This window comes from Fringilla coelebs, assembly GCF_963513975.1.
Source record: "Fringilla coelebs genome assembly, chromosome: 3".
Lineage (NCBI taxonomy): Eukaryota > Metazoa > Chordata > Aves > Passeriformes > Fringillidae > Fringilla > Fringilla coelebs.
The window spans coordinates 86,817,582-86,835,225 of NC_140030.1; the positions used below are offsets into that span (position 1 = coordinate 86,817,582).

Consider the following 17,644-nt stretch of genomic DNA (forward strand, 5'->3'; position numbering starts at 1 on the left):
AGTAAAATTCAGAAAACATCTTTTGGACATGAGTGAATATTAATGTTTAAACTTTTGATAGGTACTTGGTTTCACTAGTTCTGCCACTTCTATTTCCTGTTACAGTTTTGGTTTGTTTGTAACTTTGGAGACAGGTTTCTGTCAGTATAGTAAACTGAGCTGAAAACAACTGTCTTTCTTAAAAACTTGCACGTTGATGTCTGCCCACGGCAGATCTCCAGATCTCTTGCTGCTTGATTACTGTTCTGTCTGTCCATCAGCCTGGCTGCACAGTCCATGCCTTGCATGGACTGGCAGGTAGAAACAGGCAAAAAAAGTTTACTAATCTCCTTGTGGGTAATTCACAATAAAAGGAGGTAGAGAGAGAGAAATATTTGAAGAGGAAGAAGGATTGTGATACCTTTTTTTTTTTGGCACACGGGAAAAAAAATTGCTAGCAGCTTAATGGTGTTGTGCACTGCCTCCTTTGTACATTTGTGGTTTTAGCCAGTTACAGTAGCACTAATTTAAGAACTATTGTCTTGCTGTTGTATAAACACTTCAGATGTTTGCTTGGCATCACCAGTTCTGGAGATGTATAAAATGGAGAACTGTGTAGACATTGTGTTTCACATAAAAGCAAAATATTTGCTATAGATAAAGCTGCCTAGTAAGGAAATTCTAAACCACATCCCAAAGAGCATACCATCAAGAAGCTTAGTTTAGAAACATGAATACGTGCCAAGTATCGTTATGTGTATTTGAAGTGAGAAAGAAATCCTGGAAGGTACCTATTTCATTCTGCTGCTGTGCTTGGATAAGTTTTTATGATGTTCAGATTTGAATGGTGATTTAGAAATGCTGCTGTCTCCTGAGTGCCTTGTGCATTCCATAATAGTCCTGATTTTCGTTAGCTCCTGAGCCTTTGCCACTTGGCGCCTGGCCCTGTTGTGGGCCTGCCTGCTACAGCCCAGTTCCAGCTAGGCAATCAAAAGTTACAGCGCTGAGAACTGTGTCTCACTTCAGGTTTTGTAACATCTTAGATGTGGAGACAATGATGCAGTGATCATTTTCTCCTAACAGAGGTGTCACAGAATGTCTGCTGTAGAGTTACTCTCCTGTTATCCCAAAGCAGGAGATGGGCTGATTCAGCTTTGCTGTGAGTGCTCATGTATCTTTAGCCTGGTGGGGAATGCTGTGGAAGAGCCTATGAATAAGTAAACAACACGGTTCACCCAATGGAAATATGTTTTTAATGCATTATATATGGTAAAAATAGCAAAGAGGTTCAAATGTTTCATGTCTGTGTTTAAAAGGAAAAAGCTACACCTCAAATGTGGGCATGAGACCTGTGAAAAGAATGGGCTCTCTGTAGATATCCACACTTCTGTATTCAGCCCTTGCTCAGTGCAAGGCATAGAGATGCTGGAGGAGGGCATGAGCAGGGGTTAAGGACATAATGAGCAGTCATATGGAATATGACCTAAATCCATACCCACTGTTGGAATTAATGCACCAATTTATTAATCTAAGTTCCTTTTGTTAATTAGTGGTAATCATGTTGAATTAGGTAGCTCCTGACAAAAGGAATTCAGAAAGAAAACATATCTGTAAAAAGAGACTGGTTGGCATCTTTGATTTTGTTCTGTCAGAAACAAACAGGAAATCTTAGAAAGTTTGGAAAGTTATGGTAAACACCTTCTGTACAGGAGATGAATTTTTAGGGGTTGCATGAACCAAATCAGCTGGATGTGCCCGTGTGGTCATGGGAGGACAAATCCTCTCATCTGGCATCCAGAAGGTATTGTTGTAGGTGTTCAGTATTTTCAAAACAAGTTTTCACTGTGTCAAAACAAGTTTCAACAGGAACACAAAAATACAAAGGCACACTACATATGTATGTATGATCCATGCAAAAATACTTTGTACTTCAGAAAGTGAGTAATCAGGTGACGTTGATAAAGCCTGCAGAAACTCTTTTATAATTCTAATATGTCTATAGTGTTGAAATAGTTTATATAACAAGATTTTATTGCTAAGTGTCAGCATAATAATACTAGTCTGGAAGGAATAGGTCAAAAACCTCAAGAAGCCTCAGTCTGTCCTTCACTCTGACCTACACCCTTCTTAATTCCTGTTTTCACCAGTTTAATTGAAAGAGGGGAGAACATTGCTGCTCTAGCTAATTTATGAAGATCAGTCATCTATAGAGTTGATGTTGTTCTATCAGAATTCAGTGGATTTGAAGAAACTTGTAGATGTCTTGAAGCAGTTCTTGTAGGGTACAGCAGGAAAGAAATATGGGATGCAAAATGAAGTAAATCCTAGAGGTACAATTCCTTTAAAAGAAGTGGACAGCTGTTGGGACAGATGCCTGGGATTCTTGGTTGTATCTCATGCAGCTGGACAGGATACAATTCAGTCCTTACCTCAGTCCCAGGATTATTCAAACAAACTCAATTTACCTGCTGGACAATTCAGACAATAGAGAACTACTGAGGAGAATGGGGTACTAACTACAGACCCTACTCCAGAAGACTTGGAAGGATTAAGTAGAACTATTCAGAGATCACCATGAGTACAGGAGTGCCTGCCCAAGTCAGATCTATTAACTTGGAAAAGTTTTAGAAAAGAATTCATACATATTATGTATGCCTTGCCTAGAGTAGGAGAAAATTGATTTATTTGTCAAATATACTGGCTACTATGATTTTGAGGGTCTATAATTAGAGACACATATTTACAGAATTAAACCACAGTTGCAGTACTTACTAAAATATCTTAGAAGAATTAACTAAAATATTGAAATAATGAGTAGTATTTAAGAATAAAGTTTGCTCTCAAAGCCAGTAGTAGGAAAAAAATCCAAATGTGAGTCTGCCTTCAGATGAGAGGGAACACAATGTGTGTGCCTGATGCAGTGAGAGGAGGTCTCTATGTCTTTGTGAAAAGATGTAGATTGAGGCTCAAGGGCTTTAATTTGCCAGTAAGGACACTGTGCTGGTAGAGGTGTTGCTGTACTGCTAAGTCTGTTCTTGATGTGGATCATCATGATGATTTCATCCCCTTCATTTTCCTCAGATCATCTCTTGATGATCTGAGGAAAAAGCACTTGAAAGTCCCACATCTTGAGCTGAAACAAATAAAAGATGAGTTCAAATACGGCTAGCATGGGTGAATTTGAGATCAGCATGCTGGAAATCTTGGCAGTTATAAACTGAGGAATTTAAGAGGAATATATTTTGTGAATGACTTGAGAAGATGATTCATCACCCCATCATCATGATGATTGTCCTTGTCCCAGACATAAAAAGCAGAAATCTCATTGATACCACATGTTGTATGCTTTTTTTCCTCACAGAGTTTGAGTCTTGATCTTCTGCTCTGAATTTACCAGATTTTAAGAGAAATAGAAACACCTAAGCAACCCTTTTAAATTTATTACACCAGCAGCAGTAACTAACACACAATTGTATAGCTGGCTGTAGTACCAGCCCAGCAAAAGCAACAGCAGAAATTGAGTGTGTTGGTGTTGGAATGCTATCACCATAAATATATGGGAAGTGTTGTTTGATGGGAGATTGCAGCTACATAATTTTAAATCTTTGCAGATTTTCAGCATAGATATTTGAAGGCAAAAGGTATTATCAAGTGGTCAATGCAGATTTTCTACCAACTGCATTTAAAAAACCCAACATTAAATTACCCTGGGAAAAAAAAAACGGTACAATTAGAATGAAATTTCACAAAAGCATGTGAATTCTGAGTCAAGTATGTTTTAAGCACAGCAAAGCCACACACTGGGATTTAGACATGTATGGGCTTCTGGAGACCTTGTACCACACTCAGTGTTTCATATCACTGGAAAATATGTAAACAGCAGGTGAACCAATTCTACCTTCTTTTAGATACTTACCACTTGCAATTATAGCAAGACTTTCTTTCCACTGGATAATAAAGTGAAGGAAAGAGAAGTGCTTTACTCTCAACAGATGTCCTTGAGCATAGCACCTGAAATTCATTGTACTGTGTCAAGTATATAGTGGTTAACTACAGCAAAATGTGTTGTTTTCTGGAGTGATGAAGAAAAATTTCCATAGAAATCTCATCACTTACTACCTTGAACTTGGAAAAATGACCATTTGAGGGAATAAAAACGAATAGACAAAAAACAATGGAGTCTTACAAGAAGCTCAACAAAGTGTTAGACATGTGCCCATGAGTGTATGAAGATTGGCACCCACTCTAGGCTGAAAAGAAAGCAACTTTATAAACGCTGTTTAAGCTGGAATCAAAACCATTGTGAGAAGGATGCAACACTCAGTGTGTTTTACTTTCTTTACATGAGTGTTGATTGTACTCAACACTCACATGAAGAATATCTGTGTACTTTGTACAAATTAGTTTCCCTGTACTTACAGGAGAATTTATGCAGGTGTTCTGAGCTTGGTATAAGGTCGGTGTGATACAGACCCACCAAGAACATGGTAGATGAAAGCTGGAGAAAGAAGAATCTCCATCTTTCCCAGAAAGGAGAAAAGGCATTGATCAAAAGCTGATTTCTGCCATTTGACAGAGCCCTGAGAGACCACAGGTCAAGTTAGCTTTCTTCATCTTCAGTGTAATTCAATCAGTACCTAAATTACTGTTGTTGGGTTTTTAATAACAGTTCTCCAGAGCTGAAGCACATGTCTAGTGTATATAAAAGTAATAATTTCAAAGTAGTTTGGAGATAACTTGAGAATATCGTGTGGCAAAGTTTCTGAAAAAAAAACTTTCAGATACTTTTAAATGAATTCTTATGGTATAGCACAGATCATAGTTATTGAGGGTGTAATTCATGTGAATGTGTTAATATGAATAGAGTACGAGGAATGTATCTTTTCCCAAAGTTCATGTTTATGTTCATTATTTCTCTGTGCCTTTGTGTACAGGATGCTAGAGCATGAGTGTTGTCTCTTTCTATAAGGAATAGCATTGCAAGTGAAAGATGCCTTTACCATGCAGTCTATAGCAGAGTATTGTCCTTCAAAAATTTTTCTGTTTCTCTCAAAATTACTGCGTGTGATCTGTCGTGACATAATATTTTGTGTCATGGTCCTATTGGGGCAGATATATGTAAACTTTGACTTCAATGCCAGATGGTCAATAGATGAAACTTAGGAGGTGATTGCTGCTTCTTTTCCTCCTTACTAGTGACCTCTGCAGAGATTGTTGTAATTAAAATGTTGTAATTTCCATTTCACAGGAAATTCAGGTATTCTAACACACAGTTTTGTCCCAAACTTTGGACAAAAAGAAAAAATTTTGAAAAAGGTTTCCAGTGTTCATTAAGGAGTTTCACTTGCCTTCTCCTACTTCCCCATCTTTCCTCCTCAATCTACTAAATGTGCTGTAGCTGAGACAGTCCTATCAGGCATACTGGGATTTTGGATCTCTTAGCAGGGCCTGGTTTGGTTTGGTTTGGTTTGGGGGGGTTAAGGGAGCAGTGTTAATTTATTTTTTTGTGGTATATGTGATGAACCATAATTATCTCTGATTTTGTTTCATGTGAGATACTTAAGGTATATGGGAGAGGGACAGAAATGGGGGAACATAACCTGAGTGCACTTGTGGTATTGCATTTGCTTCAGTCTGGAGAAGATCAAAATTATAAGAGCAACTTTAAACATGTACTTTAAGGTATAACAAGAAAAAAAGCAGACATTTAAAATTATGAAGTACTAAAGGAATTTTTGTAGTGTATGGAACATTGCCAAGCGGTTCATGTGAGCTACCAGTGAAGTAACATCCTCTTTGAAACAGTACATCTGATCAGAATGCTGGGAGGTGTTACTTAGTTTTGCAGCAAAGGATACAAGCTCTCCTGCAGGAATCAGTGAAAAGAAAGGATGCAAGTGTAGATAAAGTTGGTGTGGGAGGATGTTTGTGGTATCATAAGCATTCATTCTGGAATTTACCTGACAGAAAAGGCATATATAATTACTGCATATAATGCAGTAAGTGTGGGTTCAATACAGAGCACAGAAGTGCTATAAAGAAAAAGAAATAAAATGTAGGAAAATAACTCTGATTGTATCCTATTTAATGATTAAGAATTTCTACAGTTTTGGAAGAGGGAAGTTTTGAGTAACTTCCCTCTTTATTTATCAGGTCAATTAAGATCACGTGCATGGAAGAGAGTCTGCAGAGAAGCTATCAAAGGGGAAGGGGGAAGCTGTTTAAAATAAGCAAGCAGAGAAGCATAATTAAATCTTGGGACTGATAAAGCAAAGACAAATAAAAGGGATAGATCCTGACATTGACAGCATGCAGGTGGTAGTCCATGAGCTAGCAAAACACGTAGAATTAAACAGGACTTAGAAAAGCTACAATTTCAAAGGTATGGTAGAAAAAACACAGATCCAGAAATGGCACTCAGCTGTTGAGATCAGGCAGACCTTCTCAGCTGGATTATGTTTGTGTGTGTGCCAGCATGAACAATCACTTTTGCAGGCATGATTATGAGGTTGTTTTCTGAACTTTGCTTCAATAAACCAAAGTGTGTTCTCTAAATACACAGCACAATCTGTATATGCTATAAAATGTGTGTGCTGGTTGTCCTCTTTATTATGGCTGTTTCCATTTCTGGGATCAGCTTCTCAGTCCAGAAGTGCTTTTACTTTCCATTGCTCTTTTAACCTTTGGACAGCATCTCATATGTATTTATACCTTGTGCACAAAAGCTGACTGCAGCTATCTGTTAATTAATTTGCCAGGCACAACCTCACAAAGAGAGAGGAGCATTCCCTTCATGGTCTTGCAACGTTTTTAGGTGTGAGGAAGTACGGTTGCTGTTCAGTGATTGCCAAAGCTTCTACTGCAGTTATGAAACACATCATGATTGTGAAGCTGATCAGTGTGTGTTTGCTTCAGGAGGTAAACCAGGAGAGAGATCAGGAATCTAATAAATGACATTGCAGCTATTCTCACTTTAGATTTCTTCTAACAGGAGAGAAATTTATAGAGCCCAGTAATAGAAATAAAAAACAAAATTTAAAAAAAAATAGAGCAATTGAAAGTTTGGTGCAAAACGCAGCAGGCAGAAACCAAAGGCAGAATGATAAAGCAACTTCTAATATAACTGGCAAGTAAAGGGCATCCCTGGGACATGTAAAACACCATTACTACATGGTTGAGTATCTCAGCAAAAAAACTCAAAGGTACAGTTCTAACTCAATTTTGGATATGTAGGATTAGCTCGTTTTTGGATTTATGAGTTACTTGATCCTTTGCAGAGAAGATAGACTAAGATCCAAAATATACAAAGCTCACTTTAGAAAAGAGCATTATCCTATAAATTTTGTAAAAGGACTTACTGTTCATACAATGTTGTTAGTATTTATTTGCTGCATTTCATGTAAACTGCTGCCATCAGCAGTGACAGTATTGTGTCAAGGTTTCTGAGACAGATAAAGAGCTTATCTCCTACACGTATTCTGACTTCACTATTTTCCTGCTCCGTTGCCTTGTCTGTCTTTGGGCCTTTTGTTCCATATGTGAAGCCTTCTCCACATAGGGGAAATACAAAACATGAGAAACATCAAGTGCTTCAATTCATGCTTTTAAGATTACTCCTTCCTAATCATATATTTTCTGTTCTTTTCACTAGGACATATTTCAAGACATTTGTCCCTCAGTTCCAGGAGGCAGCATTTGCTAATGGGAAGCTTTAAACAGCTTCGGGCATGGAAACTATACTGGACAGATCCTTCAGTCTGCACATGTCAGCCGAGAAGAAGGATGCCTGGAAATGGGTTGGACTGTCTTGATAAGTGCTTTCTTGCCTCTGAACTGGTTTTGGTAGCTTCAGTTTTTGAAACAAAGACCTCACTAGCATGCTTAGGACTGAATATTTGATATTAGTCCTGCCCCTTTGCCTCTGCCACCATCATTCCTTTGTATATCTATTGGATTAAATTTAAAAAGGCGTGTATTGATAGGATAACACTTTCTTGTGCCAACAATGTCCTGGATGTTATGCCTTGTTTCCTTGTCTCAGATGGTCTAAATTGGACTGCTCTTCCCCATGGAAATATGGTGTAATGTGTACATTTAGTTAACATTTTCAGCCTATCCTAAGGAAACACAAAACTGCCGTATGTACCAGGAATGCCTAATGGACTGTACAGTGCCACATTCTGCCTCGGAGGTTTGCGTCTCTCTGTGGTTGTTACTCTACAGGTTGGGATATGAGTTGCACCCTTCAATTCTCAGTGCCTTTCCAGTTGGTCTGAAGTTAATATGGCAAGGTGTTTGAGGTTTGGTGGTTTTGCCAATACTTCTGTTGAAAGTTCATTTTATGAGAAATGTTAGGTGTTTGTGCTTTGTTTTTATTTCCAGTTGTACAATTTTGGTGTTTTCCTAATGAGTGCCCCTTGCCATTACAAAATATTCTGTTTCTTTAGTACCAACATGCAAGTAACCAGTTATATAAACCAGTATAACAAAATAAAGCTCTTTCATAGGCCTGTAATTTTTCCAAATAAGATAAATACTGATAAGAAGCAAACTTTCAACAAAGGAATGAATGATGTCTTAGAAAATAGCTGATGAAATAATGTAGGACTATAGGTATTTAGCTTAATGCTTAAGTTCAGCATATCTTCTCAGAAAATATAACTGGAAACATTACCTTCCCTAATTCTGAAATGCCAAATGCAAAATCCTGCCTATTCATGCTTTCTTTCCTGCTTGTGTCAGGCGCACCAGTTGGGACTAATGGTCACAATGTCACTTCCCCAGTTAATTTGTGAATAGACCAAGGTACTTTCCAGTAAGGAATAAAATTAACAGAGTATGTTGCTTATAAATGGTATCTGGAAAATATGCCCTACTTCTGCTAAATACAAGGAACTAAATGAATAGTATGCAGATGATACAGTGGAACTGGAAAACATTTTATTTTAAATTATGCACTATGGCATCACATGCAAGGAAGTCTCGTCAAGCTACTTGATTGGCAGTATTCTCCTACCCTTCCTACAACTTGTTATTTTGCATGAAAAGTAGTGCTTTTCAGGGTTTATATTCACCTAGGAAATACAGATGGGTTTTGCGTCGTGAAGCTTAATAATTAAGAATTATGCAAATAATTCGCCTCTAGAAACTACAAGTATTTTTAGCCAGTTTGTGAGCAAAATTTAAATTATGTTTAATACTGAAGTTCTTGGCTGAAAATTATGCAAACAAAATCTGTATGGTAAGAATAAATAAAAGAATAAGAAGTTCTATTGTAAGTCTGCAGAGAAGGCATATTCCGTCCTGTGACCCACCCCTTTGTGATTATCAGTGCATTATCTGAGCACTGTCAACAGTTTCAAAGGTCTGAGTCTGAATTCCCTCTGTGGTGATGCTGCATGAGGCTTTTGCATCCTTAGAGCAGATGTGGAAGGTTATCACTGGTTGGGGGCTACGCACAAATTACAAATAGGATGGGATTGTTAGGAATGCCTTTTGAGTTGTTTTATTTTTTAGCATTAGTTCCATTACATGGTTATGACAATGGGAAGATGTTATTAGTTCACATCTTAGGCAGTAGAATAAGAACCTAATGTTACAACTTACTTTAAAAGTTTTTTGACTGATTACAAAAAGCAAAAGCATATTGACAGTAGTTTTATTTAACTATATAAGCGCTCTTACTTTTGGTTAGAACAATGCTTGCTTATTTTGAATACAATACTTGCTTGTATGCTTTAAAACACAATGCACAGAGTTTTATAATTAAGCTTAGAACTTTTTAATATTTTGCTAGATATACTTTTTTGTAGTTTCAGGAGTTATTTTAGATAAGCATTAATACACAGACTATTGTTTTAGTTTTTTTTTTTTTTGCTGACTTATTTTATGGCTACTGCTTAGCTCTAATTTCAGTTTTTCTGTTTTTGAGGTTTGCTTTTTGTAGCTTTCTTAAAACTTTCTGATTTTATTGAGTCTCACAGAAGGTAATGGTTTTATGCAAATAGCAAAATCATAACTAAACAACCTCAAGTGACTAAGAACAAAATATCGTTTAGTATAGTGGGATGGTCTTACATCTACATTTCTTCAGGTAAAAGCTAAAGCCACAGACACATGTTCAAGAATAAGCCAACCTTGTGAATGGGGTGGGAGAGGAAGGATGGCTAAAAACATTTGTTCTCATAGTGTTCAAAATCTGATAGAAACAATCTCTAGATGTCTTCAAAAGGTATAAACCAAACTCTTAGGATGCATCGGTACATTCCTGGAATCTTACATTTTATAGCTTTGTTTTTGATTCAGTGTTACACTGATTGCTCCATGAACACAGTGTGTGGTTTATTTACCTGATTGCCCAAGTGACACCAGTTATTTATTTGTTTTATCTTTTCAGAAGTTACCATACTTCAAAGGCTAGAAATTGCAAGATAGTTTGAAAAGAGGTCCACTTTTCAGAATTTAGATTTATTCTCAACCAAAAATGTATCCTTCACCTCAGTCCTAGTCATTTTGGACAATGAACTGCTTTATTATTAAAGAGTTTTAGAAGCCACATAAGAAAGTATTTTGAGGGTACAAAAAGCCTAAACCAGCAGTTTATTGTTTTGAATTCAACAGTTAGGCCAGCTTTTCACAACATGCATAGAAACGAGTCAATAGTTTCAGTCTAATTTTAATGTCATGCTACAATTGCTTGTATTTTGGGGAAAAAAAAAAAAAGGAAAAAGATGAAAAACTGTACTGTTTGCATTTAAACTTCAGATTAGAAGAAAAGGCATTTTAGTACACTGAATTAACGCACCCTTCACTCTTTGACCTGTATGGATCCCTTTCTAATAGCTCTCAAAAGTAGAACTATTTTATGGGTATTTTATTTTCTTTCTAATAGTTCCAGAAGTGTTGGGAGTGTTAGCTCTCCAAATGAGAGGAGAGACACTGAAATGCATGGAAGCTTCTCTCCAGGAGAATTACCATATAAATACTGTACCAGAAGAGAGGGTTCATTGGAATGTATTTATATCAAACCAAGTATCCATTGAAGGCATTTTTGTTAGCCACGAAAGTTGGGATCTGATGAGTTGGAGTTATTTCTGTTATCTCCTGTTTTATTATAATTTCCATTGTGGACAGTTTAACGGCACTGAGACTCTCAGCACTTCCTTCTCTATTATGTGATATATGCAATTGAAGGGAGCAATCAGACCTAGGCTATTTTCCTTGGCTTATGAGAACCACAGAATGTAGGAGAAAAATAGCAATGTTGCAAATGTATTGAAAAGCCTAAACTCTACACTGTCCTAGTTTTGACTGAAAGAATGCAGTAAGTCTTGAGTTACTAAGCCCTGCTAATGCATGGTTTTCCAAAGGTCCTTAAATCACAAACTTAGAGTCAAGCCTTCGTTCTTCTGCGTACATAATCCGCTGTCCTAGAAGTAATACCAAATCTTATGGATTCAAAGTCAGACTTCTTGTGAACTTGCTGGAAAGACTGGACAAACAGCTGGAAGAATAAATAAAAGGTAACTATACCATACATTGTTTGGCCTTCATTGATCTTTCCATTGTGCTGGACGCTGTTTTGTTGACTGGCACTTTTCATTTGCTGAATGGGCACATTTTGGTATTGTCACTGTCCTTGAACATCCTCCCATTCATAATGAGAGTAGACTTGAGTCAGTTCTTGAGAAAAGATCATTGCTGGAGTTAGCATGGATCTCCTGTGCATTGTTAAACCTTCCCTAGGGATGTTTCTCTGTATGTTCCCTTTCTCTCATCCTGCCTGGAACCTACAGCAATAAGCATCTTTGGTGAATCAGTCAGTGGATGGGATTTAGCCATGAAGTGCAGTACCTAAAGTCTCACTTCAGATGGTTTTACACAGAGACTTCTTACCGAGGAAAGAGAGGATTAGATCTTGAGTGCTCTCCATTGAGCAGTGCCCCCTAATACAAGGCTGGGAGTTTAGCAGAGCTCAGAAGCCTGTGTAAGTGATGAGTAATTAGACACTGCAGCTTAGACATGTTTCTGTGTTCCTTAACCAGGGAAGCAGCAGGCAATAGAAACTGTAGCAGCAGGTGAGGGTCAGCAGAGCAGGCGTGAAACACATTTCTGGTGCCGTGTCTGTGCGGCAGTGACATGAAGGGCGAGTCCTTTGTCGGTGCAGAAGGGGAGTTTCTCACCTTTCTAGCTTTGTGAGAAGATGTGCTGCAAGGAGGTAGCAAGCTTTGGACACAACTTATGACCACAGTTGTTAATTATGGGGTGCTGTTCCTTGCCCTGCAAAGCAAATGAAGTCAGTGACCAAGCCGAACTGCCAATGCAAGCTCTTCCCTTAAATTACTTATGTCTCTGTAATTGATGCATTGTAACGCTCATTAAACCTAAAAGTTACTCTTAAGGGATTTTCAGAAACATTTAAGAAGTAAGTTACCTCCTTTTCAGTTTTTATTTTCAGGTCTCTGTCTTCCTCTGGGACAATTTTGCTTCATCCTTACTAGTTACTCCTATTTTTAGCAAACTTAAGTTCTTTCTTTTAACAAGGCAACAAGGCATATGCCAACATCTTGTGGGCCTACATTAAATATAGAATTATTTGCTGTAAAAATAAGTAGAAGCTGGTTTTTATTTACTAAGCCAAGTGTTGTGTTCTCCACAACAGAAGAATTCTGAGGAAAGGCTATTACCAGATCAGAGAGGACAATCGTGCTGATGGCACTGGGTAAGGGGGTTTTTTTCCAACTCTTCATTTAATTTCCATGTTAGCAAATTAGCAGAGGCAAAGTGAATTGTCCTTTCCTGAAGGAAGCCTGCACCTAAATAAAGCATTGATCAGACACTATCTTTTCCTGTTTATACTTTGCATCAATAGGCTTACCCCTACAGGGAAAGCCAGTAAGTCTGAAAAATGTCTATAAACAGTGCAGGGTTTTTTTAATATTTTAATTTACTGATTTCTGTAGATTGAAAGAATAATTTCAAACTTTGTTCTGGGAGAAGGTAAAGAAAAATATCAGAAACATGCAAGTCATTTTAGCCATGTAGGAAATAAAAATCTAGCAGTCAAATTATTATTCTGCAAGAACTCGAGGGTTCTGCCATATATTTTTAAGTATGTGCCTTGAAAGGCACATGGTATGTAGGTGATTTTAGTCCTGCTTTTCTTATTCTATTCACTGTCTGATGTTACAAAGCTCAGTTCTTGGTTCCAAGGCACTGCACAAACACCATTTTGTTGAAGTGGTAGTTACCAAGCGAAAAGGCAAGGGGGGAAACCAGTATCAGCTGCTGAAAATAGGTCTTAAATCATCAAGAAATCAGAAAGGAAGCAAGGTTTGGGATCTGCCCTGCCACTTGCTGAGTCTACAATATATGGGCCTTTAAATGTGCACCAAGTACAAAATACAGGAGGTTTTTCTTGCAGTGCTAAAGAATAAATGCAGTTCTAAACAACAGGAAGTAAAGCAAGCATTTCATTGCAAAATACATATTACAAGTCTAACACTATTTGTGTCTACAGCTCCCCGTGTTTCTCCTGTCACCAGAAAGGGTGAAGAATTAATGCTCGTGCTGCAGCTGCCCACAGTGAAAATTGATCCTTGGGGTACTCCATGTTTTCATCCAACTCTAGTTAAACCCTAATGATGCTTTTTCTGTCCCTGAGGATGGCAAAGCAGTACTAGGGAGCAGCAAATCTCACGCTGTCAGGGGTTTCTGTTCCACTGCTGCTCCATTCCAAGCCCTTGATTTGGGTGGGGCGAGTACTTTGTAAGCCTTCAAGCCTGCCAGCAATCAGGGTACATTTTATTTCCTCGTTGTTTATTTGACATGGTTCAAGCTGATCCTAATTTGACATCCTGTTTCCCTTATTCCACTGTCCCTTTCAGCAAAATTTTTTCAGTACTTGTTTAAAAACCAGAGCCATCGAGGTTCCTTGTGTCTTTCGAAGGGGATGTAGCACTGCTGCAAGAGCAGCAGCTCGAGGTTGGAGCCATGCGTTTCTTCCCTGAGCTGCAGCATCAGCAGCAGCCCGAGTGTCACACAGCCCTCCCAGCAAGGCTCACTGGAGCTGCTGTGACAGCCTGGGCTGACAAAAGGCCAGGCCCGTTCTTCACCTTTCCCCAGGGGAGCAGCAAAAGGGCCTCTGCTGGCTCGGGCGCTGTGTGCAGCCTGTGAGATCCCGGCTGCAGGAGGCAACAGGATTTGCTGGCTCATCAGCAGGGACTGGGCTCGTCTGTGTGCCCCACACAGGGGCTGTGCCAGGGGGAATGCCACCCTGCTGATGCTGCTGAAGCCAGGCGTTTCCCCATACTGCCTTGATAGGAAAAGGCAGCTGCAAAATCCAGCTGCAATTCAAGTACAGCCCTGCCAGCTGGGGGTGATTTCTTGTTTGTTTTGGCCAACTGAGCCTGCTCTCTGATGAAACAGACACTACTGGCATGCCGTGTTTCCTAGACTTCCTGCGCTCATCTCCCTGTCCCTTGTATCCAGTGTTTGCTGTGTCTCAAGGCACCCACTTTGCTCTTGCCTGTAGGGGAGCTCTCAGGCAGCTCACCGGTGAACCTGGAAAGAGAATGGCATCTGCTGGTTTCAGCAAGAAAGAGGTGAGTTTGGGTGAATGAGTTTGGACTGTGAGAATTTGGCTTGTGTTCCTCAGAGCTCCCACAGCCCTGGAAGCCAAGAAGGAATGACAGCTTCTGTCCAATGGGGTCAGATAGTAAATGGAGCCATTTCCACACGCTGCTGGCTGGTATATAATTATACACTGGGCCGTGGCGTGTCTGGTCCTAATAGCGCCCGGGACTCTTGGAGTGACTCAGCTGCTGCTTGGGGCTAATTATGGGCAGGTTGCACAAAAACCCCCACAAATTGATCCTGCCTTCCTCTCCTCCAGTGGATGGGTGTTCAGTAACAACCTGGATTGCTCATACAAAGCTCGTACAAAAAGGGTAAATGCCTGCTTGGGAGGAAAAGGCTTTTCAAAGCAAGGCTGCAAGGAACACTCAGAGGTGCCTGGTTTGAAGGAGGAGGTGGTGTCTGTCAGGACATTGCTCAGGCAAATCCAATTCCCTGTCTCTGGCATTACCCATTGCTGGAGTACTTTATAAGAAAGATTCAAAAATAACCTAATCACTTGGTTTGTCATGCTTGTGGGTGGCAGGACTATTTCTTCTGCATTTGTCATGGCCATTTTGTTGAATTGGGCATTATTTTTATTGTGGTGCGTTAGAAATGGATCATGGGTCATGGCTCTTTTCAGAAATGAACCATGTATTCATGTGGCATTCCCCCCTGTGATACACTGTTGCAAAAGGGTCCCCCTCATTAGCTATACTGTGTGAAGTGTTTGTTATGTTCCCTGCTCTGAGATACTTTGGAGCAGGCTCAACAATCAGGGAAGTTCATTCAGGGCAGACACTTGGAAGATGATGGAGGTTACCAGCATTGCGTTGTATAGACCCCCATGTTTGCTAAGACCTTGTACTGACTTTAAAGCATATACCCTAAAGAAACATCAGAAGCATCTCCCTGCGTCTAGTGTTACATACACAGAATTAGGGAAGTTACGAGAAGCTGTTGAAATGGATTTGAAGGCAGTTTCGTGACTGCTTCCTACCAGGTCTGTTGGATTGTGTTTATGGGGAAGAGTTACCAAAAATTCTGCCTCGAGAAGTGACACGGTCAAATGCACAAATCTTCAGGATACTAAGCCCACAGCAGAGAGAATTTCCACAAGCACATGCAGTCCCACAGTGGAAGTGGTGCCCCCCCAGAGGTTGGGGCTTCTCCCTGGAGATTGGTGAGCCAGGAGTAGGCAAAGCCATGGTGGTCCTATCCAGCAACTGGTGATAGTCCTGCTTCAAGCAAAATGGGACTAAATGACCTGAAGATAAATCTTTCAGGCAACTTGGAGGTGGTTTTATTCATTTTTTTAATGCCTGTGATACAAGTCTAAGAACAAGCTATCTCCTTTAAAGATTGTTCAGAGACAATAGCACTTGGAAACAAAACGGAGAGCATAAGTGGTGATATTTCATAAGTTTATTGTTTCTAACCATTTTTAGATCTTAGAAGGGCAAACCATAAAATTTAAATAAATTCAGTACTTTTTCAGTCATTCACTTGTGCTAGTAGGCGTGGCTGCAAAAATGTGGCTGATATTTGTCCAACACAATGCTCTTAAGTAACTGCCTAAGCTAATTCTGAGCAGAGCAGCTCAGGTACTTGTTGATGCACTTTATATGTATTGCATCATCCCTTCGTTTTTATGAAAGGTACCTTGATGTTGCTTTGAAGAAAAACTGTGTTTGGATTGAAAGTAGGCTGAGCTCTGGTGCCAGTGCTCCGTGTATACAAACAAGATGCTTCTTCAGGGAGGAGCTAGGGCTGGAAACTGGTCCAACCTGCGTTGAATTCTGGTTGTTTAGACCACTTGAAGAGCAATTCACAAACAGGAAAGAGTTAAAACCGAGTGAAATGAGCTGCTTTGTGGGCAAGGGTATCCTGGCCGACTGGCAATTGTGGCAAGAAGCCCTGTGCATGCCAACCTGAGGGGCCTGTTTGTAGGGTAGTTAGCTTTTACATGTGACATCTTGCTATAGAAAAATAAGAATTGTTTTGAGGTTTGTCTTTGCACCTTGTCCTGCCACTCAAGATTAAATCTCTCAGACAAAACAAGCTGTTTGGGAGGCGGACCAAGAATGCCTTTACAGTGAAGAAAAATAAAAACACTCAGCCAACTGTGATTAACTATTGAATGCAAAACACTCCCTGGGTTTTGTTTATTTGTAGACTGTAGAAAAAGCTCACAAGCGATGCCATGCTTTCAGTGTGAAAACACTTCAGCCTCTGCGTCCCTCTGTTGCTGGGGGAAGGAAAGGATTTTGTCCGAGCTGGTTCAGGAGGGGCTTTTTTTTTTTTCATTTCTCGAAGTGTTGTTTGTTTGTTTTTGCAAAGGCGATGTACCCGGTTTCCTCCCATTGTGCATATTCCTGCCTCCAGCTGTTCCAACCTGAGCTGGACTTTGGCTCCCTCCCCTCTCCCTCCACAGGGCAGGACAGGCTGAGAGCACCAGCTCAGGCACAGTGCTGCCAGATGCAGTGGCATACACAGAATCCCTCTGTCTTCCAAATGCTGTCCAGATGAGCACAGGGAGAAGTTGCCATTAATTTTTTTTTAATTAAAAAAAAAAGCCAAGAAAGTGCCTGTGAGCAATTGCTTATTGCTTGCAGGCACCTCTGAGCATCCCCAAGCTTTGAGGCAGCCTCTGGAAATGACAGGGAAGGAGCCCAAGCCCTTTGCAATGTGCTTCGTGTGTATTTACCTGTTCATCCTAGCAAATGACAACATGCAGGTGTACAGCCAAGTTTTAGGTTTCAGGGAAGGGACAGAAAGTGGGTGCTGGCAGGCAGAGAGGGAGGGAGCAGAGGCTTGCTGGCACTGTGCTGCTGTGGGCCTGGAACTGCACTGCTGGGTATTGTGTTTGTGCTGGAAGGGCTGAAGGTGGAGGTGAGCACGTGGAATTGTGCAGGATTGCTCTTCAAGGTCAAGGAAATGCAGAAAGTAAACAGTGTTAATGGGGAAAGAAAAACAGGATTATTAAGACTCCTTTGGCTCCAGTTTTCTAAATTGCAGGAGTCAAGGCGTTTGTATTTTGTCATTAACT

The 17,644-nt window shown here is 39.8% G+C and overlaps 1 protein-coding gene across 2 annotated transcripts in view; it reads left to right on the plus strand.

Annotated features, from left to right (window-relative positions):
• The window catches only part of BABAM2 (BRISC and BRCA1 A complex member 2), a 163,445-nt gene extending 151,828 nt beyond the window's left edge, over nt 1–11,617 (plus strand). The window contains exon 12 of one of the 2 annotated variants that reach the window (XM_084202711.1): nt 7,631–11,616. In XM_084202711.1, coding sequence (XP_084058837.1) covers nt 7,631–7,694 — 64 coding nt within the window. In that variant the 3' untranslated portion in view covers nt 7,695–11,616. Of the gene's footprint in view, nt 1–7,630 lie in introns of both variants that reach the window. The other variant, XM_084202712.1, reaches the window with a different exon arrangement.
• The last annotated feature ends 6,027 nt before the right edge of the window (nt 11,618–17,644 follow it).